Source organism: Stylophora pistillata, chromosome 9, assembly GCF_964205215.1.
Source record: "Stylophora pistillata chromosome 9, jaStyPist1.2, whole genome shotgun sequence".
NCBI classification, from domain to species: domain Eukaryota; kingdom Metazoa; phylum Cnidaria; class Anthozoa; order Scleractinia; family Pocilloporidae; genus Stylophora; species Stylophora pistillata.
The window spans coordinates 19,214,199-19,240,743 of record NC_142527.1 but is presented as its reverse complement, the minus strand read 5'-3'; the positions used below and the strand labels follow the sequence as shown (position 1 = coordinate 19,240,743).

Here is a 26,545-nt window from a genome sequence, read left to right as displayed (position 1 = left end):
AAAATTATGGTACCGATTATTCTATCCATATTACAGAGTTGCGAAACGCACTGTTAGCCTAAAAAACCAACGCAATGGCTTTGACCGAAGCTTAAAGCGGGAAATTTCAATGCAGAGTCCAATATTAGGTCATAAGCCTACTGTGTCTCTCACACTAACCACGAGGCCAGTAGAATCGAGTTCGTGTTGTAGATGTGTAGCAACAACATTGTAAACGCGTGCACAGTGTTTAAAGGATACTGCTTTTAAGTGAGGGATGCTTTTGTGTCCGTCGTATCTTTCATCTTGATATCTAACGAGATTCTCTTACTTTGTATGTCATTATCTTAAATGTAAACTGGAGAGTTTTCTACTTACTGTAAAGTGTCATTGAAATTTAACAGCATTAACTTAAGACTTCCTTTCTGCAGGGAAAAATTTCAAGCTAGATCTGACTGGCAGGTAAGTCCTAACGGTAGGAAACCTGTTGTTATTTATGTTGGTGGTGGTGGTGGTGCTGTTTTTTTTTTTTTTGGCGTTAGTTGATAGGATTCTATGTTACTCTAGAAGTCCCGCTTAAGGGTTTGGTTATTCACCTTTGCACTTGCAGTTGTTTGCACATTGAATTAATTTTTTTTTTGCCTTTTTTTTCTTTCAGGCCAAACTATAACATTGGAGTCTTGGGGACTAGTATGTTGTACAATGTCGGAAACTCCATTTTGGCTTTTACGCCCCAAGTGAGTTAAAGACGCTTAGTCAATGTAAATCATATACGAATTGTATCTTTTGGAGGCCCACTTTCCATCGGTTTCTTCAGCTAAACCACGCGGAATGTTGGACCAACACACGAAATAAAAAAAATCACTCGCCAAAGGCTTGTGATTTACTTTTCTTCTTGCTTCTTCTGCTTCTGCTGCTTGATGGGTTTTTGACCGATCCGAGCACTTGTGCGATAGTCGTTAGTCCTTTAACACACCTAAGAATTTGCATGTTGCCCGAACTTTGTTATGGTTTCGCTCTGAAACTGCATGTTGATTAAAATATATTATTATTTTGATAGAAAAATTAACATGTTTTTCCGTAAGGAAACGACTGGAGACATTTGGGGGTAAACTTATTTTACTTCAGGTAGCGTACTCGCAAGGGTAGTCGAGGGCGAACTTGCAATGGGGCTAAACCTCCATAAACCTTTTAGTTAACCCAAAAAAAACATGACTTTCTGATTAAGCATTCTTTTTCTGTTGTTGTTTTAGATACTCGACTATCACCAGTTTTACTTAGCTCTTGATAATGAGTTTCTTGCTGATCGGATCAAGTCTCTTGTGGGTTTCCTCGGAGCTAATTGGAGAAGACTCGGAAGACCTATTCTCACAATGACCATCACTCACTCAATGTTGGGTATGTCGATACAGCTGGTCCTTACACACTTAGTGCTTAGTAGCTGTCGCAGAACTTAATTTTTATTCAGAGCAAATTCCTTTACCATGAGGAGGTCTTGAATGACGGAACATTCGGGAAGATTTCGTCTCTTTTTCTTGTTCTCGTTCTCTACAGCGCAAACATTATCTTTGTGACATTCACAAATCTTAAAGCCACAATTTTTATTAGGAAAGTTGCAAAGTAGCAACTAATCTATCGCCAAATTTGACCTTTTAAGGTCAACGTAAGCCAAACGGGAATATGATCGACCCATCAAATGTGTAACAGTATATTTGATCGGACAATTCTACCTGTGTAGTCAAGGCTTTATCACAGTGATATTCTCTTATGACAAGTAATAGATTTTCTTAACCCTTTTAAGAGAATGACTCTCTAAACTCTGCCACTAAGCCCTGGTAAATCGAAGTCTCCACACAAGGCATATCTGCACACAGACAGCGAACTTCGTTTTTAGCAAGCATTTTCAGTTATTTTTTCCCTCTGAACGCTTTTGAGAGGACAGTGATGAGCAGTTCAAAAGGCGTGCGTAGGATGGAATTTTCAAACTGTTTTTCTTCGTTCAGCAAGTTCTTAAGTGTGATTATGTTATTTTTAGAGGACGCCCTCAGTTCATCGATTTCCAAGATGATTATGATGTTGAGGAGTGGCTACATATCTGGTGTCAGGTAGGTTCTCGGAGCTTTGATTCATTATTATTATTATTATTATTACTATTATTATTATTATTACTATTATTATTATTATTATTGTTATTCTGGGAAACTCAAGCCAAGCCAGGAATACTGAGCCAAGAAGTGTTTAGCAGTTTTGTAGTCGACATTCTTTTGTACCGAATACGATGTTTTTAGACTTTTTATTAAGCAAGTTTTTAGCCTAGTTTTTTTGTCACATTTTTGAAAGTTAAACCATTATCTTGCTTTCTTCTTATAATAATTGATTATTATGTAAATAGGTATACTTTTTTTGCTATTAGTAAAGAGCTATTATAATTATTTAAAAGTAGTAGTATTAATGTTATTGTTAACATTTAACTATCCAATTCGACTATCCAATTCGCAGTAGGTTTAAGTTTTTAATCTGAGCAATTAAGACTCGACCAGATTCATTCTAGGAAAGTTACTTTCATACGATTTCAATCGGGAGAATGTAAAAATGTTTGCACTCCAGAAACACAAATGTTCCCCCCTAGCCACGTGATGAAAACTCTAGCAATCCAACGTAGAATGTTTAGCCAGATGGTAACGGTGGTTTAAAGGTGTCAGAGCTTTTTAACACTGAGTGTTGATAAACCAAAATCAAATTAATCTCAACGGCCAATCAGAGGAGGGTTTAACCTCAAAAGCTGATAGAAATTCAAGTGATTGACAAAGTGTATTGCCTGCATCTGATTGGTCGAGAGATTGGGGCGTGGTCAATCATAGAGCGTAGTAAAGTGTGACCCCAAAACTATTGCAATCCTGTATTACTTTCGACACTCAATCAAAAGTTGTTTTGATTTGATTTATCTTATAATAATATACATGAAAAAATTTCTCAGTTCTGATTGGTTAAGATGAATGCAGTTTTCAGTTAATTCAGTGCAGAAGAGAGTTAATTCAGTGCAGAAGAGGGTTACTTCAGTGCAGAAGAGGGTTAATTCAGTGCAAAGAAAGAAACAAACCAGACATTCTGATTGGTCAGAATGATTGGTCAAGGTCAATGTCAAGGTCGATGTCAAGGTCAATGTCACTTGCAGGGTTTGAATAAATTAGTTTTGCAAGTGTTGCGCGCGCTTTTCTACTGCGTAGTTATGAGAAACTAGCTCGTATTTTTCCATGTATATTATTAATAGATAATTGCATGATTTTCTCGTGCAATTTGGAATAAATAAGCACTTGTAAATTTTTTCAAAGACCACGAATTGCACTCGCCCTACGGGCTCATGCAATTTTGTTAGTCTTTGAAAAAATTTACTCGTGCTTATTTATTCCAAATTGCACTCGAAATCATGTGATTACCTATACAAACAAACACGTTCTGTTTTGAACAGGGTTCGTCTTGGTTATCTGTCAGATTTTATGAGCACGTCTTGTATTACCAGTCTGCATTTTATTGAAGACACTGAAGAGGGTAAGTGTGTTTAAAATAACACTTGGGCGAGAGTTTTAACTTTGCATACAAAATATTTTGTGGGTTAGTCGTAGCCATTTGTTGAAAGAATGTGTATTCATTTTGGTGTACAGCTCATATACTTGGATACTCTCACTACGCAGGATTCTTTATTGCCTCTATTACTTATTTTATCTCAAGCCCTTTTGAACCCTGAGATTGACTAGCGTTTAATTTCTTGTTAAAATATCAGCCTTAAATCAAACATTTAGCTCACGAGAATGATGGAATTGGTCACCAACTGAATCATCTCTTGACTGTTATACAAATTCTTCTTGTCAGCACCTTCAGAAATGTATGGAGGTCGATATGTAGAATATTCATTCTGTTTTTAGGGTGTAAAGGGTTAAAACGGGTTATTTCCTCGTCAATGATAATAGTTCCGTCGTTGTAACGAGTGGAGTTTTTGTTCATGCAGTTTTCAGGAGACACAGAAGGTTACGAGGACCCAGTGACCTGCTGCTACGAATTGATTCTGAGTCTACTACATCGGGAAGAGTAAGTTAGAGTGCTAGGTACACTGAACTATTTTCTGCTTGGTAGGAATAAAAAAAAAAAAAAAAGAAAGGAATGAAAAATTGAAATATTCTATTGGGTTAGACACACACCAAATAAGTAAAGGTATACCCCAATGATTGGGAGGCGGAGGGAATTGGAAAAGATTATGAGCTATGTTAACTCACGCAGAAGGCTTCCGGGTCTGTCTATGAACACTGACTCGGTTATTCTGTTATGTTCCTAGGCAAGACACTTAATTTTCACAGTGCCTCTCTCCACCCAGGTCTAACCATCACCGAAGCCTGAAGAAATGCTGGGTAGGTTCGAGGAAGTCAGAGGAAACGTCCCGTCCAAGGGTTGGGGAAGCAATAAGACCTTTCTTATGCAAAGGAAAAGTTTAAATATGCACACTTCTCCCCTTACGTTATTTAGAAAAATTCTCCGTAAATGATATTTCCCGGGTGGAAATGATAGGTCTCGTACAAACACCTCTTGAGTTCGTCTTCTTGTTAGGCAAGCCCAGACACAAATGCCTTGTTGAATGAATTTCTTATCAACTTTGTCTTGATAACGTTGGTACAGAATCGAACTTGTAGCGGTGCTGGTCATGATCCACTAAGAAGAAAATCGAGTTACAAGGGTTTGGTTAAAAGAAGTAGAAGCATCTCAGTGTACTATGAGCCATCAGGTGGTACATCTCGTAAGTTACTCTTAATGGTTGTTTGATATTCAGTTATTTCACGACGTTACGAAACGTCTGCAGATAAAGATATCCTCACATGCTAATGTGTCAATCAACCATTCAGTTGCAAATTTAAAATCAATTGTTTGTTGGTCACCTTTTGATTTCCCGCACCAGAGCCGGCAAAATCTCTTTAGGAGATATTTTGGCTTCTCTTGGTTTCTGATTGGATGATCTAATTACTATAGAGATTATTTTACTGACACTCAACGAAAATCATTCTAATTTCAAGTTTCCCGTGTTTATTCCTGATCAGTTCTGTTTCTTATGAAGAAAAACTTCATCTCTACTAATTTTGCGCACTATTTTAAGAACAAACCTTTAGCACATAAAACAATGTGTGTGCTTCACCTTATTGTTACACCATTAGCTGATTAATTAAGTAGATAGCCTTGAGAAGCAAAGTCTGTTGGTCTACTTCTTGCGTAAACAATAACTTTTTTTTTCAGTAAGTATTGTACGTGGCTTTGAGTAATGCATGTATGTTAAATTATTAAAACACGCACTTCAGAGGTAAATCTAACACTTTAAACATGCAAGCGATGCAGGCGATGTCTGTGACTTTGTTCGTAGTGCTATTGTTTACTTTTCTGTTCAATGAAATATTACGTGACTTACGTGAGTGCATGTATGTTTATCACATGATATTCATGCGACTTAAAATGATTCCACAGTATTGCACTGCGCATAACGCTGTATAATTAGGCGAATTAGCACGCGCAAGTTTCGAGTACAGAGCGAATTTGTTTCTTTCTTTGTTTGTTTTTTAACAAAATACGAAGTAAACAGCTACGATGGTCTTTTGCCCTTGAACGAGCACGGTGACTTATACTAAGTCCTTTAAATTAGAAAAATTACAGAAAAAATAGTCACAAGGAAAAAAAGACATAGCTAAAAGCGTCTCTTTGGAAATGACCAGAACAACCAGACACAGTGTAAGGTGGTCGAGTATTCATTTCCTCTTTATTATGTCGTTGGTCGGGAGAAACATCAGAATATCCTGGAGTAGGTCAAGTTAACTCTCGAAAATCTTGAGTTCGAAGTTACCTACCCCGTGTTAAGCTATATTTTGACGTTTTTCTTTGCTAAACGAGTGTCTTTGAATGGAATCCCATTAATGAATCTGCATGTTAAGTTTCAATCTGCCCTATCATCGACCAACATAGTGCTATGCACTCTGGGCATTCTTTGGGAAACCTCTTTCACGTGATCGTCCTTTGATCAATCTTTCCCTTCATGTGTTACGCACTCCACTAACATGCACTTGTCACGTGAGTTTCAGCGACTCGCAAGTCATCTCAGTGGGCTTCACCTGACATTGATGAGGACTGTGGCCCATCATCACCTACTTGGGGTACCGATCCAGGTACTAAGAGGGCTATACATTTCCTATTTCAGTTTCCCTCCTTTTATTCTATTTTGTTTGCTTGTCTGTTTTGTCATGTTGTGTTCGATTCTCTTGTGTCAGTGTTGGGAAAAGATCTTGATATTAATTTTTGCACGGTAAGAAATCGTGAGATACTTTGGAGAGAGAAGCAGCTTCAAAGGTTATTATCATTGTTTAAGCTCATACTTTTGCAAACACCAAGAGAGGTAAATTTTCTTATTTTAGTAAAATATACTCATCGTTACACAGCTATCGGCAATGACTAGTCAACAAATAGTTTACACACATCACACATTGAGCGTTTGTACTTTACTTCTTTCATGAAGCTTTTAGAAACGAGATCTTTTGTGATCACTCCTGTAACTGGCAAGTAACCTTGCTTGTACTGACCTCCTTGTATAGTTTGCTTCCATTTAACAAAGGCTCTCAGGAAGAAAGCAGAGCAGCAACCAGAGATTTTTAATGTGACGATCTTGCGCGCATTGGGCTTTTTCTTGTTAACATTCTAAACAAGTTTATTTGTAATGAACTAATTATTACCAGTGTAATCTGTTCCTTAATGAAGTTCATCTTTAAATTTAAAATATGAAAGGATGATATAGTGCTGGATTTTATCTTTAAAAAAGTAACGTAACAACTACTAAAGAAGTGACAAACGTAACACTATGATATTGCGTAGGTAATAGGTAACGGTATGATAATTTTTTAGCAAACATGAAATAACATTGAGGGAGTAACAGAATACGATACAGTTATAAGATGTTGGCGCTCTAATTTAAAGATAATAAAAGCCTATAATGAAGGGAAAGTATTGTTAACTTGATTTGCTTATATCAAAACGCTGATGAGGCATAATATGCATTTAACAGGTAACCGTATAACGCGTTTGAAATCTCTTACTGCCTGCTTTACTCAAAGTGCATGAAAGCTCTCGAGTTTCACGGATTTTTTGGAAAGCTTCATTCATATTCAGTTTTACTTGTCAAACGTGTCACATGTAGACCCAAGAAAGTTGTACGATATACTTTCGAGCCGGTGTTTACTCAGGCAATTGCAGAGACGTTGACATGTAAAAGTATTAGCCGTGAACCATGAAAGCCAGTGGCGTAATGAAAGAAGGTGTACATGTTAACGTAGAGAAAGATGGAAGCCATTCACGATTTCCTGAAAGAACAAAAAAAATTATCATTGCGAAGAGTTATAGTTAATAATGAAAAGGTTAATTATTGGTTCGGTAATTGAACGAACACTGCTCTTAAAGCTGTTGGTTCTCTTCCCTACGTTTTAAGTGGCAACGTTTTAGCAATCGAGAGTTTATACTTCTGGTCACGGTACGCAACGCAGTGATTCTTTCTAATATTATTTGTCATTCTTTCCTTCTCAAATTCAGTTCCCGGATGTGAGGCATTTGAAGATCGCGCAGCTAATGGTTGGACACCAGCCAGGTCACGTGCCATATCCACTGACGTCGAGATGAAAGAATTATTGTTGCAACTCCAGGAAGCAGAGACTATTGATGCCCAAGCTGACATACTGCATTTCTTGTATAATACAAGGTACAGAATCCTGTGAATGTTGAATTATCTCGAAGTACCTAACCTTAGAGGAAGGAAGTTATCTTACCAACACAGCAAGTAATTTTCATGCAACACAAAATACCAATATAACCAAACAAGGGCTGCTTACTTTATTTGTTGATTTGTTTAAGTATTCGTTATAGTACAAGGTACAAGCTACTAGGCGAATAAGCAATTTGACTCTGGGTCCCCTGTGAGGTCTACCGCCAACCCAACCCCAACAAAGTTTCCCATAATCCTAACCCGACTCACTCCAATTACAAACTGGGTATGGAAAATGAACTAAGGGGCGCTTTCCATTTGACCAAAATTTTCGAGATTTCCGGTCTGAAATCGAATGGAACGGGAAAAGTTCCGGGATAAGTTTTCGTAAATTTAGGTTCCATTCGACCAGCGAAAAACAGTTCCGATATTCTGAACCGGTGATTTTTCATGAATGGAAAGCGTCCTAAATGTAATGTGATAAAATTAAGAATAGGCAATATAATATTATGAATAATTTTGGAAAATGAGAAACTTAACTGTGATGAAATTTTGTGGGCCGAGGCCAGGAACGTGTTCGATAATTGAGTCAGTTTGCTAGACATAACGTCTCGTACGTCGAACGTGACTACGAGACGTTATGTCTAGCAAACTGACTCAAGAAACTTAACTGGGGCTGGTATACATTGAAAGTTTCCTGTTCACATAACTGTTTAGTTTTTTTAACTTTGATCTGCTGTTTTGAAAAGGATATATTGGTATTGTTTACTGATATCGTTAATTTGATATTATTATTGCTTCTCTGTGAATTATAGAAAGAATTTGGCTCTTTTTACTTTGATTCACCAGAGGTCCAGATTTCGACACTCAACTTTTCGGTGCGCGAGGAGTTACAGTGCGAAAACTCCTAGGAGAGCTATACGAAAAGGTGAATTAATTTATTGTAGAAGTAATATTTTAACTATGGATTCACGCATTAAATATTTCAAACACGAACGGCAGTCAAATGTCAAGTCGAAGTTTCGATTCCCCCCTTTCGTTTGTTGATTAAGAAAACTGAATTTGTATCTTACTCATTTACTAAACTTTTCTCTGTTGCGTTATTTTTTAGGCTTGTCAAAGTAAATTATGGTCTTTAGTGCGACACACTGCGGGGCTTCTGAGAAAACGAGTGGAAGATCTAGCCGAGGTACATTGTTTATGTTCAATAACCTTCGTTCTTACGACAAGCACAAATGTTGTGTTCGACGTTGCTGTTGTTATTGTTTGTTTTTTATCCTTTTATGTTTCCTTTGTATGTTTTAAAACAAGACATACACCCAAGCTACAATGTGAAGTATGACATTTTGACACATTACTTTGGATTCGAGAAGAGGTTATCCTAATATGAGTACCCGACAGCGCTTCAAGCTCTCTCTCATTTACCTGTTTTTTCAGCTATCAATTTTAAGTAGAAAGTCCTGATGATGTTTTCCTTTTCTCTTTACCAGGCTGCCACGGAGCTTTTAGTCCACCAGAAGCAGCTGACTGTAGGGATCCCCCAGGGAGGACATGAAGAGGTCATAACAAGGTGAATCTCGACGGGGTTGTCATTGTGCATTTGTTTCGTTATTTTCTATTCCTTTTCTTTTTTTTATTTTAGCAGTAACTGGGGTAGTGTGGGTGTCCTTTTGATGCAAAAAAAAGAATAAAAGATGAACAAAAAAAAGTCGATTTCAAATGTGCTTTTGAGAATTTTTCTTCTTGATTGACTTGTACAGAATAATCCTTTCTCCGGTGATATCGAACAAAGTACTTGGTAGACCGCTGAAATTCTTCTTCGCAAAATGGGTCGTCTTTTTTCTGTACTTCTTGCTTCTGCACAGGGATGTAACTCGGAATTCCACTCGATTACTTTCAGGATAAATGTTGCTTTTATTTCAATCAAACAGTTTCATAACTCGGTGCTTTGAGAGGGGGGCATTATTCTAGTATCAAGCAGTCCCATCCATGTATATGAAAGAGGCGAATTGAATTGCCCTCTTCTCTGTCGCTAGATTTGTGAGGTTTTGCTACAGTGATGTAATTATTGTTTTGTGTTTTTTTTTCATGGCAGACCCCTTCCGCAAGAAGAAATGAAAAATATAATTTTCAATGTTTTTGGGGAAGATATGAGCACTGGTGTTGTCACTCAGGTAATAGGCTAAACTGTGTGCGCACACCAGTAACAGTAGTAGTACTTGTAATGGTAACAATGGCAGTATTGAAATTCAGTAATTGTGGCTAAAATACAGCACTGATAATAATAATAATTATAATGATGATAATAGTAATGATTATTATCATTATTATTAGTATTATAGTATTATTATTATTATTATTATTATTATTATGAAAAGGTTTAGATTGTAATTGGATTTTAATTGAAATCGGAACTACTATCAGGTCGTTTTTACCTTTAACTTGTAAATAGTTATTTGCTTTGAGTATTAATAAAGTTTGATATTATTAAATTACTATTATTTCTATTATTATTATTACTATTATTATAGTAGTATAGGATGCAATATTTGTTAATCTTGACCGTCAATAAATTGTCGGTTTAGTACTTTTTCCCCTTCTACAATTTTGCTTCATTTTGGGTTGTCACCATAGTTTTGTTTAGTTCTTCGTCCCGTCCCACGTAGAATCGCCCTTGTTCAGTTTTGGTCGAACATTAACAGTCTTCTTTATCACCAGGAACTGTTAGTTTATCTTGGGATATTTGTCAGGACTGAACCATCGCTATTCAAAGAGATGCTGAGGCTTCGAGTCGGTCTGATAATAGAAGTTATGGTGGCTGAGTTGGCGAGATCCATGGATTGTTCCGGTCAGAAACTAAAAGAGTAGTTGTCTGTTTTTTATTCATTTATATATATACTTTTTTATCACCGGTCGGTTCTTCCCCCATGGCACCTGAACTTCCGTTTATAACAGATGAGACACGAAATTTAGTCTCTTTATGTATGTCCAACCTTTGCGACGCGTTATCGGGAACCTGATCAAATGCAAACAATATACTTTCCGGGAAATTTTTTCCTCTATCTACTCGAAACACAGCTTTTCCATATTTTTCTTAGTCTGCCTTGCTGGCTGTTTTGGGAGAGTTTGTGGCAGGGAAGTTGCGAGAGGAACATGAGGAAACCATCCCTCTCGTTTCCACAGTCCCTCTCAGGCTAACCTACCTATATTTTACAAGCCTCAAACAGTTTTGCATTTGATCAGTCACAACTGACAAACGTTACTGGAGTAAAACTGAAAGAACAAACAAATAACAACAACGAACAATCATTGGTTAGTTATTATTTAGCCACTGCACATGCTGCGCTCTAAGATGTAGCCGTACGCGCCTTTCAGGTGAAGATGCCGCTGAGTTTTTCATGAACTTGAGCCCTTTCGAGATGAAAACTCTCCTGTATCATATTCTTAGCGGAAAAGAGTTGGTCGTTTCAAGTGGTAAGTCTGATTTATTGCTTTGGCTTTAGGGTTCGTTTGGATCATGAAAAGCTGATAAGTCATGGAATTTTATTTCTAGGCCTCGAAAGTCGAGATATTGAACTGTAGATCATGAATAAAAAGAAATAAAGGGAATTACCATGAAAGGACTGCTGATCTTGCAATCCAATATTAACCAATTTCGAATAACGAAAAATACTAACAGACTGTTCTAAAAATAATTTGCGAACACCTCTCTACTTTTTGTCGTATAAATGTATGTGCGTTTTCTTTATTTATTTCTTATTTATTTATATCTATATTTTTTTTTGTAGATTTGTCCTACGACAACAAGAGCACACCAGAGAAACAGATCTCCATCGTAAACGTCGACCTCCCGAAGAGGGTTGGGATCAAAAAACTGTCCAGTGCTATTAAGGTCAGTCTTCATTTACAAAGAAAATTAATATCATTCGTAAACGTAAACCCTTCAATTTGTTTTATTTTATTTTAGTATATACCACACTCGTGAACAGTGCTTTTCTCGTGCGCTGATTGGCTAGTTCGGAAGTGAAGGGCAAGTACTCTTTACCTCCACTTCGGTGGATAGTTGTTAATTTTTCTCCCCTTTAGCTGCATTACTCTCGTGAACAGATTTGTTAAAGAAAGTCGGCGCTATTTTCGAGAGAATACACTTCAGCTGAGAAGTTTGTCTCTACCAACTGATCACGGGTCAGCTGAGTGATTAGCAGTTCTGCAAGTTGGCAGAACTAATAGCTTATCTACCAGGGGATCACCACTTGTTAAATCCTATTCTATTTTCTTCTTTAGCTGCATTATATTCGTTAAAATTTTTTGAAGGAATTAGGTGCTATTTTAAGAGAATGTTCATCAGTGAAAAGTTCGTCTCTCTACCAACTGATCACCAGTCAACGATGTGATAAGCAGTTCTGCAAGTTGGCAGAACTAGCAGCTTATTTTTCTACCATTGGATCACCACCAAACCGGACAAAATCCATCTTTATCTTGTTTTCGCTGTAATAAAAATCACCGGAAAAACTGTCTCCTATCAAGATGCAGTTGCTGCCTGGTTTTCTTCTTTCAATTGGGTGCACTTTCGATAGGGGATACTTGCTTCGAAGATAAGACCACGGAAAGAATAGCTTTGATTGGGTGCTCTTCGTCGCTGTTCATAGTGAGGCGGGAATTATCACATTTGTCTTAACAAGAATAGGGATTGCTTTTCAAACGGGCAAAATCGCGCGTAGATTTGGTCTTCTTTGGACAGTTTCGTGTGGGCTAGCTTTCACCTACAGCTGTAGCGGTGTACTAATGAGTGACGTGATACTGAAACCGCGTCTATTGGGGGCTACTTAAATTTTTCTCTCTTTTCCTTTGTTTGTTTCGTTTTACTTTTAGTTTTTGCTATAATGAGTCGTCTATTTTCTTTTTATTTTCTTATTTTTTGGTTCCACTTTGCGTTCCTGTCTTTCTTGTGCTGAAAAATCTTATTTCAGGTTAGGTTAGACGAAGTTTTCTGGCCCATGGTCTGTTGTTGAGAAGCAAAGTGTGTTTTTATCAAAACTTTTCTAGGAAGTTTCGTGGCTGCACCATCTACGGTTTAACAGCACTTTTTCATATTTATCAACAGAAAATAAGCTGTATTAAAATGTTTGCGGGGAAAAGTATGGTATGTTAGCAAATGATTTCTGTTCTTCGTCTAATGTTCTAAGGGTGAAGGGAAACAACATCGTTTTAGAATGCTTTTTGCTTTGCTCACGAGTTTTCCGCAGCAAAGAAGTCTGTTTAATATTGACAATAATGCTAGCTAATGATCTCTTCCTGTCCTTTTGCACTGTAATGACTAATGGAAGTTGAAAACACTAACGAAAAACAAGCGATAACTTTAGTTTTGGAACTTACTTGGCCCTCGGCCCTCCCGCCATTTCAGTCTCCCCGAAACATCAGGCGAAACGGGAGAAACTTGCCAAAATGCTACACTGTAAACTACTACTTATTTTCTCTCAGTGTACCTTATCTACGGAAGCGCTTATAGTGCCTTGCGAAAGCTGCTGTAACTTTCTTTAAGATTCCTTGACCGTTAGCAAAAGTCAAATTATATTGAAGCTAACGCGATAGGGTAAATGATGCAACGGCATTAATGCTCTAATGTTGTGAATGTTATCAGAGGGGGTAATAGATTTTAACCATAAATTGCATTAAGGCTAACGCGATGATGCTCCAGAAACGGGAGAAATCAGCCAAGTTACCAAACTACCAGATATTTTCTCGGTATACCTTTTGTACTGAAGCGCATCTAGTGCATTGCGAAAGCTGTTGTAACTTTGTTCAAGATTCCTTGACCGCGACCCCAAATTGCATGAGCCAAGTTACTAAACTACCAGATATTTTCTCTCAGTGTACCTTTTCTACTGAAGCGCTCATAGTGCATTGTGAAAACCTTTGTAACTTTCTTTAAAATTCCTTGACCGCTACCTTAAATTAAATTGCATTAATGCTAATGCGATGATGCAAATGGTGCAACGGCATTAATACTTTAATGTTGTGATGGTTATTGAAGGGGAAAATAGATTTTAATCATAAATCGCATAAAGGCTAAAGCGATGATGCAACTGAAACGGGAGAAATTAGCCAAGTTACTAAAATACCACGCATTTTCTCTTGGTGTACCTTTTCTACTGAGGCGCATCTAGTGCATTACAAAAGCTTTTGTAACTTTCTCCAAGATTCCTTGACTGCTACTATAAATTAAATTGCATAAAAGCTAACGCGATGATGCAACTGATGCAGCGGCGGTAATACTCTAATGTTGTGTTTGTTATCAAAGGGGAAAGTAGATTTTAATCAGTTAAGATCAAATAAACATGAATTGGATAACTAAGATGATGAATATCGTAAATCTGTTGTCAATCCTACATGGCTTGTCTTTTTTGTGGAAGTTAACCTTTGATTCCTGCTACTTTGACCGTGTTGCGCCTTTGTTTCACGTGGCGTTGCTGTCGTTTCCAGTCTGCAAAGAATAAAGGGGCTGAGTTAATAAAGAAACTGTGGTGCTTGGTCAGTGGGGGTATTTCATGAGAATTTAGTTGACTCATTTGATAGAAACCAAATTATGTGTAAAGAGACTGAGTGACGATTGAATCTCAAGTCTAGCATTTATCTAGAGAGGTAAAAATATTAATTTTCCGTCGGTGACTTGACACTAATAATTGAAGTCTCGTCAAACACATCCTATCGATAACATGGCACATTCATCGCGGAAACTTAGATCAACTGAAGTATCATTATACACCTGCTAATACTGTGCACGAAATTGAGACTGATAATGAAGTCGAATACAGTAGTAACATAAAAATGTGTTTTGGATTTTAAAGCATATGAGTGGCAGAGGATTGTTGCCATCACCTGAGCAGAAGAAGTTGGAACCACAGAAAGATAAAGATGACGAAGACGAGGACCCTCAGGACCGTCTTGGGCAGTGGATCAGGCGAAGGTGCCTTGATGGAGCACTTAATCGAGCCCCTGAGGATTTTTACCCTAAATTCTGGAAAGTACTCGAAAAGGTACCACAATCTGCAAATTTGAAACTATATGTTTAAAACTTGTACATTTATGATATTTTCAGCAACTTGGGTGACCTTTTGAATGTTATTTTCTTATTTTCATTCCTGTAGTGTCGGGGTATGACAATTTACAAGCATTATCTGCCGAGTACTATGGTCCAAGAGGTATGCAACCGGTTGAAACCTATTTTCTAGCGTTATTTCCTTGGGTTTGCTTTACTGCGATATTTGACTGGCTTATGAGGCTTATGCACCCTACTCTGCGAGTTAGATGCAAGTCTCATAACCAACTCGCGTTTTCCCGCTCCTGAGATCGATGACGTAAATGTTATCTGATTTCTCCCTAGCCCCGTTCTGATATACTTGCTTTTATTGTGATTTGTCTTTGCTCCAGTTCAAAATGTAATGTTGTATTAGCCTGATGAGCAGGCGCGATTTTGGCGAGCGAGTGCTCAGTATTTTTCGATGAATGTTTTAGCTGTCATCTTTAATTTTTACAGCAGCAGAACGGGCGCTTTAACTCTAAATCAAACAGGGCCTGCCGGGTAAGCGATTGCGAGCTTGTAACGTTAACTCGCCTGCACTACAGGTCAGGCGCTTCTGAATAGGAAGAACATTTTACTTCGATTGTAGCCACACAACAATCAAACAACTGAAAAAGTTTCACGCTGAAACAGGTGGCAAGAAATTATATTAAATGCGCTCTTGATGAATCACATGCTTATCGTAATATCTTGTTCACAGAAAAAAAAAATTTGATCTCAGTAACAATTATTAATCCTCGTTCAGCAGTTTCAATCACACAATGCTCCTCTTTTTCCAGATGACTCCAGGAGAACTGAAATTCGCGTTGTGTGTGGAAGCTGCCCTGAATCGCATTCCAGAGCCGGAGTATCGTCAACTTGTGGTGGAAATGTTGATGGTGTTGTCGCTTGTGGTTGAGTATCATCCAGAACAGACTTTGGGAGACACTATTGATGTTGATGAACTTGTTTTCGAGGGCCACAGTTTATATCTTAAAGACCAGGTGGGTGAAGAATAGTCGTTTTTGTTTTCTCTGCGAAATATGCTTCGTCCACATTAACAAATAGCCTTAAGTATCGGTTTGGAAAACCATATTTTTTTGTTAGCGTGGAAGTCATGGAGGCTAAGGCGTGGTTTTGGAATTCTTGCGTTCACGCTCCAAAGTAGCCTAGGCAGCTGTTTATGATAATTACAAAATCAAGGAAACAGAGCCTGTTTCCATCTCTAACTGGACTTTTTTTGACAGTCGCTAGGGGTCTTGGAGAGCCGAGATTTTCGTAATGTTACAAACACTTATGGCGGTTTTACCGCGAAAGAAATTAAATTTGAGTCTGGATTGGTGCTAATCGAGTTTCAAGATAAAAAGCCTGACGCCAAAATAGATCAGTGGGGAAAAAAATCATTTTTTAAGCATGAGAGCAAGTCAAAGCGAGCCAAAGAAAACGTCGGCGACAAATACAAGACAGACTGCCCCGAAGACCTTGTGACCGAATCACAGTTGGTGTTGTTGAAGGGTTGGAGCAAGTGCTGAATTCGTGCAGGAATACAAAATTAATCTCTTTCATCATTACATCCAAATTAACATGTTTAAAGTCCATTCTCCCATGTCGTGTTATTTCAGATGAACATCAAAGGTGATTCCACTGTGTGTTGCGCTCGTCTTCTTCATGAAAAAATCAGCTGTGGCGGAGCAGCAGGCCTCTGTCGATATTTCTACGACACTGCTCCTAGTGGACGGTTTGGAACCATGACATATTTTTCACGAGTTGTTGCCAAGCGAGTCAGTAATCTTCCACATCAGAATGAGTGTGTGGTTGCTTAGAATTAGAATTGTTTGCTTAGAATTAGAGACCATGACATATTAGAGACCATGAAATATTTTTCACGAGTTGTTGCCAAGCGAGTCAGTAATCTTCCACATCAGAATGAGTGTGTGGTTGCTTAGAATTAGAGACCAATTTAGTGCAAAAAAAAATTAATTTTTTTTTGTAATTTTCGACCGCCTTTTTTTCCTACGTTTTTGTTTACTTCCTTAATATTTCTTTCTATAAAAATTTTGCCACTCCATTTTGTGTAAAAAAGAACAGCGGAAAATACCAGGTATAAAGCTGTTTGAAGGGAGTAAATTTCTAAAGAAGCTGTGGTGTTGCATCGGTAGGAGAATATAACGAGACAATTTGGTTGTGTCAATATTAACTTGATAATGTAAATGACCACCATAAAGAGTTTCTAAAGCCGACGTTGTCCCTTTGGTGTATTCTCTGTGTATATTATCAACTTAGTTGATAATACCAAATTCTCTTAACAAGCTGTTAAGCTGAGTTGAAAACCCAGGAAATGAGTGACGTTATATTTATTTTGTACTAAACGTGAAAGAAAAGGTCTTTAATTTATGGCGGGGTTCTACTGTACAGAATTTTGTTTACAAATTTTGTGGAGACTTCTTCAAAGCAAAATGGATTATTTTTCCGATGACGCTCTCCCATTCGTTTTTATGTTTCACCTAAGCCAATTAGTATTCAGGCATTATGAAGCAATACTTCCTCATTTCATTCGTAAGTAAATAGCACCACGAATTTGTCCCACTTCTGACAATTACTTCATATATTTGATCAATAAAATTTGATTTTCTAAGTGGTAAGAGAAGGATGTTACGTTCCCGCAACCGGGTACGTTTGGTTTCAAAAGGGAAATTCCCCTTGGCTTTTATTCACTATCTCGACGTGGTCGTAAGGGCATGCTTATCGCCAGTTTCTTGGCTTATTGTAAACAACTTTGACAGCTTCCAACAACGTGTCAGCAGAGAGGCGTGATTTTGGTGGACTACCACATGAGTCAATCATGGCTGGCGTATCATCTTTTCAAAGCTAATGTAACTCGCCGAACAGAAGTTGGTTGCAAATTGAAATATTAGTAGAGTTTCCATTAATTTCAGTCGTAAAAGCTAAATATTTTATTAAATCGTCAACGTAATTAGCTAAATTGTAGTCCGTGGCCTCAACGATGTTAAGAGAATGATTTCCAGGAAAAAGCGTTTTAGAAAAGAAATGCGATTTGGCTGTAAATAATTACGCTTTCGAAAATTTCACTGTTAATTGAAATGTGCGTGCTAAGAAAGATTGAAATGCAATTAACATTTCTCAGGGAAGGGTTTCCTTTCTTCAGTGTTATTTCTTTCACTTCTTATTATTTGTTGCCTATCAATAGCTTCGGTGTTACTTTCCTTATCACAAGAAAATGTTTCCCAGGAGAAGTCTGACACATCTTGCACCGCTAAAATTTCTTTCTCGAGGACACGAAAACATCGGCCATGCTTAAGGCATAACTCACGCAAAGTTTTCGTGTTCACGGTGCGGAAGCTGAGATGTTCTCCTTATAACGTCCTCTTGTGCTGGTACAGGAGGTCGCAAACTCAAGTGCGTGACATATCACCGTTACCAGCGTAAACAAGTCACACGATTTGGTTTTTTTTTTAACTCCACATGTTTCAAGGAAGACGAAATTGACCTTTGTCTCATGTAACAGTCCATAACTCTTTGACAATATCTTCTTAACTTCTACATATAATTTGTTTATATTACTCTTTTGCATGATAGAGTAGAACGGAAATAAACTTTCAAACTGAAGCGAGTGCGAAAGTTGGGTGTCGCTTCGGGCATTTAACCAGAAAAGTTATGTGTCAGTCTGCCATTTAGCGCTAGCCATTATCCACTCTGTTTATGGGGAAGAGCACCGAAGATGGAGTCCAAAGCAACTAAGAATTCGCAATTTCTTGTGTTTGGCCTTTTATTCAATTTATTCCTAACGTTAGGCACACTTGGTTTCACGTGTTATTCTCTGCATCGATCATCGAAGTTGGACTCGCGTTTGACAACACTTGAGCAAAATTCACTGCTTACAAATCGTCCGTATCAGCTTTCCAATCCTGTTTCTGATTCGCCAACATCTGCACTTTTTCGTCGAAGTGGGTCTCTAAAGAAAGAAACAGGTGGCATTAAAAGATCTGCTAAACGATCCTCCATGTGCCACAAATGTAAAACCGTCTGTGTGAACTCGAATGGCCACCGAAGGGTAAGTTTATTATTTTTTTCTTCTATTTTTTTTTTCCTTCATGTTTCACAAATGCCCTTGGACCCTCTCAGTAATATTGTGAACAGCTAACCAAATTTATGTTTGCATGGATTTGATAGAAGAGAACTCCAAATAGGGTGTATTAATCGAGTTAACAAGTAATTACGGCGTTAACCAGAATTTGACTAGTTGAAATATGAGATAGCGGTATGTGTCATGCAATCCGTTTTAGCCACAAGGAAAGACGCTATTGCAGCAACTTCCTCAATGTCTCATTTCTCACTGCTTCAGCATTCGTTTTGGCAATACTTTATTTGATATATTCAATACTGTTTTTTTCAATGGTATACTGTTTTATTTTGGCCCGCGCGCTTATCATTTTCACTAACTCCTGTAGAGAAGTGATCGAATGAAAAAATGATTTTTTCCCCTTTCTTTTATTCTTCAATCCTTAGAATTTGACTGGTCTGGAAAATATCGTATGCGTTGAGGGTAAGAGCTTCATCTTATGCCCTAGTACTTCGTCCATCACTATGGAGCAATGCTGTTGTAGACAAAAAAGATACAGCGGATTAGCATGAAAAAGCTCTGTAAAACATAAGTTGGATCGCTACCACAGTTAGCACGAACAAGAGCATGTAACGAGGTTATATTCTTCAGATAATAATCGAGAACATTTCTTATTTTATAAACTTGTGTATGTGATAAGAACATTACGTTAACCATGATAACTGCCATCTCGTCCCCTCTACCGAGCTGAAAGAAATGAGACCCAAGAAATTTATCATGCGCTGAAACACGAGATCAATGAACCTCACTATTCTGCACCCATCATTACAATCGATATCTGCTGTTTCATTTGCAGCAACAGTTTCAGTGATCGATCGACTTGGCTTAACGTGCTGCGAAATTAAATTTATAGAATTGTTGGAGAGACCAGAGGAACTAAATTTTCTCAGAGGAACTTAATTTTCTCAGAGGAACTTAATTTTCTCAGCTGTTTACTTGACTGTGCAATTGTTTTTTTTAATTTTCATTACAATGATTTTTAATATTTTATTAATTTTTTTGTTTATCTTTTTGTTTATTTTTTTCATTTCATCTTGTAGGACCTCAAGGCCCACCAGGTCCTCCCGGTATACCTGGACGCAGTGGTCCTCAGGGCCCTCCTGGATCGAGCGGTAGGAGGGGAAGAAAAGGACCAAGGGGTGTGCCAGGCCCCCAGGGAAAACGCGGTATAAGAGGACCACCGGGTCCCCTTGGCAAATCAGCACCCCAGAGAACAAACCAGAGCGGTGGAGGTCAGTTAGGTAAGTCATGTTGTGAACATCCATTAATTTTGTTGTTGTTGTTGTTTTTTGAAAAATTTTCTTAACCATATTCACTCAAAAAAAGCCTTTTCATTCTGCTGCTTCCAAAACGCTAGTAACAGATTGTAATTTGTTTTCAGAATTTCCACACTTCATTTCAAAGCCCTCGTCCACCATAACTGTGAAAGAGACACAAAATGTCCTAATACCTTGTAAAGCAAATGGCTTCCCACAACCCATAATCACGTGGTACAAAAATGGACACCTGATAGAACAAGACAGGAGGTACTTTCGAGAAAAGAGTCTAAAACTAAAGAACATTCAATTCGAGGACCGTGGTGTCTACAACTGTACAGCGGAAAATCTCTTGGGCAGAGTTGAGTTATCTGTCAATGTCAGCGTGAAAGGTGCGAGCTCCCTATAACACGATAAATGATAAAAGTTGAGTGAAGTTCCACCATTAAATAGCCTAAGTATTTTCATGCAATTACTCGAACTAACTCAAAGCATTCGGTTTGTTGTCATAAAGTTCCAAATAACTCTACCTTGTGATTTACTTAAAGAAAAGGCGTTTTTTGTTGTGTAAAGGACGAGTGAAAAAACTGCGGGATGATAGATGGTATGCCTCGTACACCTCAATCAAAATCTAGTCTAAGCCGTCACCAGTGCTAATTTATATATCCCCAGAGCAGCATCACAGTGTCTTAGTTTCATGAATTTCCCTTATTTACACTCTATTGAATGTCAAACTTGTTCCAGCTTATAATTTTGATTCTTATGTAATTTTTTTATTTTGATAAACTATTTTCAGTACCAGCAAAATTTGTTACTGAACCTAAGCGTTCTGTAACCGCTTACAAGACTTGGGACACCGTGCTACAATGTGACATCTTTGGGTACCCCTCCCCTGTGATAACATGGACAAGATCAGGCAGGCAGCTCCCCATCAACAGACATGTTATCAATGGTTCCGAACTTACGATTCAAAACACAATAGAGGATGATGATGGCCCTTATGTATGCCACGGAACTAATCGACTGGCAAATGTTATGAGAGTTGTTTGGGTCTTTGTTAAAGTTGTTGGTGAGTTGAGGAAAAAAAAACAGAAACAAGAATAGATTCAACTAAATGTTTCTATCTAACTAAAGTCACGTGGTTCAAAGATGGTCGACGCGTTTTCTCAAGAGCTGCAAATGAAAAGAATGATTTGATAACGAGTGAATTGGTCATTCATCGCTTCAAGCCAAGTGACTCTGGAATCTACACATGTCTATTTTACAACGACAAGAATGTGATGGCAGAATCCAACACAAGTCTTGGTAGATTGCATTTTATTAAAATTGCTAATTGTTCGTTCTTGCTAGCTAACCTTCTGGCATTCTTCTAGCCATTTTCGAGAAAGAGTGCATTACAAAGCAACCATTTAAGTTTAAATCTGGTAACCTATGGTGTCAAAACAAAGTAGAAAAGTGGGGTTATAAATAAAATTTTGTAACACCCAAGCAACTTCTTTATCCCGATCGGTTTTCAGTTCTGAACGTAATGAGCTTTCTAATGCGAAAGAATCTCCAAATTCTTTTCCCTTTTGGATGTAACATTAGGTGCAGTTCTAGGGGAGAGGAGCAAGGGTACGCACCCCTTAACCCCCGTGAGACGACCTGCGGCTTTCTAACATAACTTCATGGTATACATATTGTGCACTCCCCCCCTCCCCCCTAAGAAAAATCCTGGATTCGCCTCTCAACAATTATCCATCTCTATTTTTAAGAGAGGGTGAAAGTTGCATACCTGCAAAATCTCAGTTCTGTCACACTGTATGTTTATACATGAATATCCTATGTTAATCGAAAATCACAGATATTTTTCTATCTTCTAACATCATCTTCTCGTGCCAGCCCTCGTCAACTGTGGGGATCCTGGCTCTCCATCAAATGGACGCAGACATGGCTCGCGATACTGGACTGGTGAATCTGTGTCGTTCGTTTGTGATCCAGAATATCACTTAACTGGTCCGGCAACAAGAATGTGTTTAACCTCTGGTAACTGGAGTGGAAGACAACCCTCATGTAAGTAGATTATAGCTAACTTAGACTCACTAATCACCGTAATCTTGGTGTGGAAGTAAGCAACATGTTTGTCAGATGACCATAGATCAAAAGCTTAAAAGCTTCCGTGAATCTTCTTACCTCGGTACTAATCCTAAGGGCATAGATACATACTTATTTAATGTGGAAATACGCTTAGCATAAGAGCTAGTTTACAGGTATTCCACCTAATACCTAATGAAAACCTAACAGCTAACAACGCTAATATCACAGCGGGTAAAATCAGAAATGAAATACTGATTAAAAGCTGTTTAAAACTGTTATTACAATATTATCGCCGCAATCAAAATACTATTAAAACTAACATTACAAATCTACTAATCCCCGAAATTTAACGATCTAATTCTGTTTACTATTTCTTTGGTGCCCGCTTTTATTCTAATGTCATTTTAGAGTTCATTCCATTTCTTGGCTGCAAAATATCTCCATGACTTGAGTCCATATTTGGTAGTGTTAAATTTAGGTAAAGATGAAACATATTCATGGCGCCTGAGATTGTACTTAAATGAGTGTAAGTTAATAAGATTCCTAATTGCCCGTGGTGCTTTGTTCGATATGCTGTTATGTATTGTCAGTAACATGTCTTGAATTCTTCGAGATTCCATGGAGGGTAGTCTTATCCTATCCAAGAGATGCTGGTAAGATGCATGTTTATCATTATAGACATATCTCAACGCTCTTTCATTGACTTTTTCGATTTTTGCAGTGTTTCTTTTTCCGCAATGGTGCCAAACTTGGTTGCAGTAATAAAAATACGGTAGTATCAGTGAACGAACGATATAACGATTCCTTGGTTTTAAGTGGTAAAATATTTTTCAGTTTATTAGGCGCGTTTATTTGAGCACTCACTTTGCGGCAAATACTCGGAAGCAGCCAAACGCCATTTACCTGTAAGAGCTGTATAAGGTATCTGGCCTTCTCGAAGGCCCCTTTAAACAGTCTATACCGCAACCTCTTAGTTTAGACGATAAGATAGATTGAAAAACACTGATGGCATAAGCAAGAACTAAAACCTAGCCAGTACCCGACATATAAACTTTACAGATACTTTTTTATACACAACTGACTTGAACCTTTTTTTTTTAAGCAATATTACAAAAAGGGGATAGATCTTAGCTTTAACGTTCTTTTGTTTTACAGCTGACAGCTAACATTTCAATAAAGGCTGATAGTTTCTAGAGAAACTGTTTGGGGCTGCGTCGGTGGGGGTAACGAAATAATTTGAATATATCAACAAAGTTGAAATGGTAAATTGGCCACCGTTACGATTATAAAAGCTGACGTTTCGAGCGTTAGCCCTTCGTCGGAGCGACGAAGGGCTAACGCTCGAAACGTCAGCTTTTATAATCGTAACGGTGGCCAATTTACCATTTCAACTTTGTTGATATATTCAAGCTAACATTTTAGCTGTTGCTGTTGTCGTTATTTGTTTTAAAGGTCGAAGAATTTGCCAATCTCTAGAAAGCCCGGAACATGGTTTAATTCATGGGCGGCAATTTTGGGAAGGAGAACAGGTTTCATTCAGTTGCAGGCCTGGTTACTGGTTAGGTGAATCCCCAGCAGTGCGTCGCTGCATGAAGAATGGTACTTGGACTGGACGTCAACCAAAATGCATTGTGCTAGGTACATTCAGTTAAAAGTTCATCCTTTGACAGTTTACAAGCTTTACAGTAGTATTACCCTAAATATACTCTCTTTGAGGTAAATTGGGGAGTTTCAAACTTGCAGGTAGCTCGCAGTGTAGGCGTCTTATTTGAGCGACTTAAAGTTATGAACTCGTGATCGTTTATCCGAACGCAGTGTTTGATTTGGAGTCAGAGTGGACGGTGGGGGTAGGGGGCGGGGCAAGGTTGGGAAGACGCCTGCCCGAAAAGGCTGTTGAAATGCAAAACACCCCCTGATTAGCTGTGTCTCACTGCATTTCCAGAAATGAGCGGATACTCAATCAAAATTCGTTAATTTAAAAACCGGAAGCACTGTCTTCTGACAAGAACAAACACACGTAATGCCGATGAGTGAAACGATGAGCGGTTTTTTTCTTCGAACAGGAAAGAAATGGCTTCTACAAAACCTACATCCGCGGTCACAAATATCAGCTGATCTTTGCCGCACTCTATATTTTCTAAACGACAACCCTTGCGTGTATTTTTCGTTAATCAATTTGACTATGTTTCTTCGTTTTATCACAAAAGATACTTTGAAGCAAACAAACAACTACGCTCGAAGGTTTACCCGCTAAAATGTGTTTTAAGAAATGGCTTCGCCTACACCTCTTCTGCTGACGCAAACACGAGTTGATATTTGCCGCACTCTGTATCCTCCAAACAACAATCGGTGAGCGTAGCTGCCGTTAATCCCACCGATGATGCTTCTCTTATTTGATCCTAGACAATACTTCGAAGCGGAAAAACGACAAATACGCTTTAAGGTTTTCTCGCCGAAGTTTCTTTAATGCGAACCAAGACCTGAACAGCTGAAAAATCAGGCTTTTCCCAACGCCAGTTGGCAACACGGTCAGTAGGTCCTTTTCAGAAACCAGTGTATAAATTACTTTTCTTTGTTCCGATCTTAATACGCGATACGTACCAATTTGCGAAAGATTAAATGCTTCCTCGAGAGCGGAATCGAAACTTACAACTTCATCTATAGAGTTTGCGATCCTTTTCTCTTTCCCGCAAGAGCTAAATGTCCGAATGACGCGTTTGGCATCTGATTGACACCTAGAGTAAAATGGCACCAATCAGAAACTCTGTTCGTGGGCGAACGAAGTTTTCAAAAACAACCATGATGAGTTCGAGCAGGCGTAATATTCACCCACCCACATCAGTCCCTCTCTTTATTTTTGATCGCCACCCACCCCCTTGGCACAAATTACTTTCTCTCCCCAGCCTTCCGCTGCCATTAAAATCGAAGATGGCGGCCATTTTTCGCTAAAAAGTACTGAGCACTCGCTCGCCCAAATTACGCCTGCTCTGTAGGCAAATTGGCAGGTGGAATGTTTTGAAAAAAAAAACATAACACACGTAGGTATGGAATTTCCATTTGGCTGTTCAACTCGCCGGATATGTCACGAGTGAACACAGTAAACAGCCACGTATTATTTTGTTTATTTCATATGCACCACAAGCGCTTCCTGACAAAAAAAATTCAACTTTACCCTGGATGAACGCTTTGCCATTCATTCATCAACCTTACCGAGTGGCGCGAAAGGAGATTGACATGTCAGCAGATAACTAGCGATAACGTAAAAAATTATTGTGTTTTTACAAGTGTATATTTACCGTTTTTCTCAGGGCTGGAAATCCTTGTAAAACACTGCAGTTTAAATGAAAATAGGGACTACTGTATTTTTCAATTGAGAGAAAAGGCAAAGTAAGCGTTTCTTTTCAAATAAGCGCCCCTCTTCGAAAGTCAGCACCTTCCAATATCGTTGTTTGATTTTTAATCAAGTATTTCTATATACTCTTAAGGTTCAAGTATGCCATCTGTTGTAATCCAGAGATATGACTTGATCTTGAGTCTTCGTCAAATTTTGGATTCCGTGGCTGGTTCGCACTCTCACTGGAAGCTTTGTTACCGCGCCTCCTCTCATGGCTGGGCAGCAGGAACATTCCACACCCTTTGTAATGGAAAGCCACACACTGTTACTATAATACGAAGAAGCCCGTACATTTTTGGAGGATACACAGATACTGCTTGGGGTAAGAAAATATCCGACGATAACAATAAACGAACTACCCTGCTGGCAGAGGCGTTTATTTGTTAACTTCCCCTGCGGTCCACGTAAAAATAAAGTCCTCTGCGCTCGGCCTGTTAAATCTTCTTCGAGCATGCGCGGCCTGTTGCTTAGAAACAAATTAGTTCTCGGTAGTACTCGGCCAACTAGATAGCTAAATAGGATGCGTGTGCATAAAAACGTGTTTAAAGCAGGTTCTGACCGGTTTTGCAAATCAGATTATCCACAAACTTGGATAATTTCCAGGGGCATTCTCGAAGAAGATTTAACAGGCCGAGCGCAGAGAACTTTATTTTTACGTGGACCGTAGGGGAAGTTAACAAATATACGCCTCTGCCAGCAGCGTATAAACGAACTAGTCAGTAAAGAGAATCTTTGAGCCCAAAAGTAACAGTCGATCATGTAGTTTAATCGCCTAACTTAAGGCTGTTCTGAAAAAGACTTTTGTCGGTGACAGTTACTGACGATAAGCTTGAGAATAGGTTATCATCAGCTGAGTCAAGTGAGG

General features: G+C 38.4%; 2 protein-coding genes and 1 pseudogene across 6 annotated transcripts in view; all 3 read left to right on the top strand.

Moving 5' to 3' along the window:
- Positions 1–17,448, top strand: part of LOC111331336 (putative phosphorylase b kinase regulatory subunit alpha) — a 30,710-nt gene extending 13,262 nt beyond the window's left edge. The window contains exons 17-37 of one of the 5 annotated variants that reach the window (XM_022936430.2): positions 411–441; positions 638–716; positions 1,233–1,377; positions 2,015–2,084; positions 3,449–3,528; positions 3,986–4,065; positions 4,648–4,765; positions 6,090–6,173; positions 7,585–7,750; positions 8,603–8,681; positions 8,865–8,942; positions 9,244–9,323; positions 9,849–9,927; positions 10,472–10,601; positions 11,129–11,227; positions 11,542–11,645; positions 12,858–12,896; positions 14,602–14,790; positions 14,902–14,955; positions 15,614–15,817; positions 16,436–17,448. In XM_022936430.2, the coding sequence (XP_022792165.2) occupies positions 411–441; positions 638–716; positions 1,233–1,377; positions 2,015–2,084; positions 3,449–3,528; positions 3,986–4,065; positions 4,648–4,765; positions 6,090–6,173; positions 7,585–7,750; positions 8,603–8,681; positions 8,865–8,942; positions 9,244–9,323; positions 9,849–9,927; positions 10,472–10,601; positions 11,129–11,227; positions 11,542–11,645; positions 12,858–12,896; positions 14,602–14,790; positions 14,902–14,955; positions 15,614–15,817; positions 16,436–16,636 (2,189 nt within the window). In that variant the 3' untranslated portion in view covers positions 16,637–17,448. Of the gene's footprint in view, positions 1–410; positions 442–637; positions 717–1,232; positions 1,378–2,014; positions 2,085–3,448; positions 3,529–3,985; positions 4,066–4,647; positions 4,766–6,083; positions 6,174–7,584; positions 7,751–8,602; positions 8,682–8,864; positions 8,943–9,243; positions 9,324–9,848; positions 9,928–10,471; positions 10,602–11,128; positions 11,228–11,541; positions 11,646–12,857; positions 12,897–14,601; positions 14,791–14,901; positions 14,956–15,613; positions 15,818–16,435 lie in introns of all 5 variants that reach the window. The other 4 variants (XM_022936427.2, XM_022936433.2, XM_022936432.2 and 1 more) reach the window with 4 other exon arrangements.
- The window catches only part of LOC148723663 (uncharacterized), a 270,515-nt pseudogene that overhangs the window by 20,350 nt on the left and 223,620 nt on the right, over positions 1–26,545 (top strand).
- Positions 17,591–24,816, top strand: LOC111331337 (neural cell adhesion molecule L1.1). Its single transcript, XM_088733977.1, is given in 9 exon segments — positions 17,591–18,885; positions 19,341–19,377; positions 19,995–20,195; positions 20,336–20,602; positions 21,007–21,330; positions 21,333–21,515; positions 22,092–22,262; positions 23,739–23,924; positions 24,690–24,816. Coding segments are annotated over 9 exon segments (1,791 nt in total). The 5' UTR covers positions 17,591–18,552; the 3' UTR covers positions 24,779–24,816.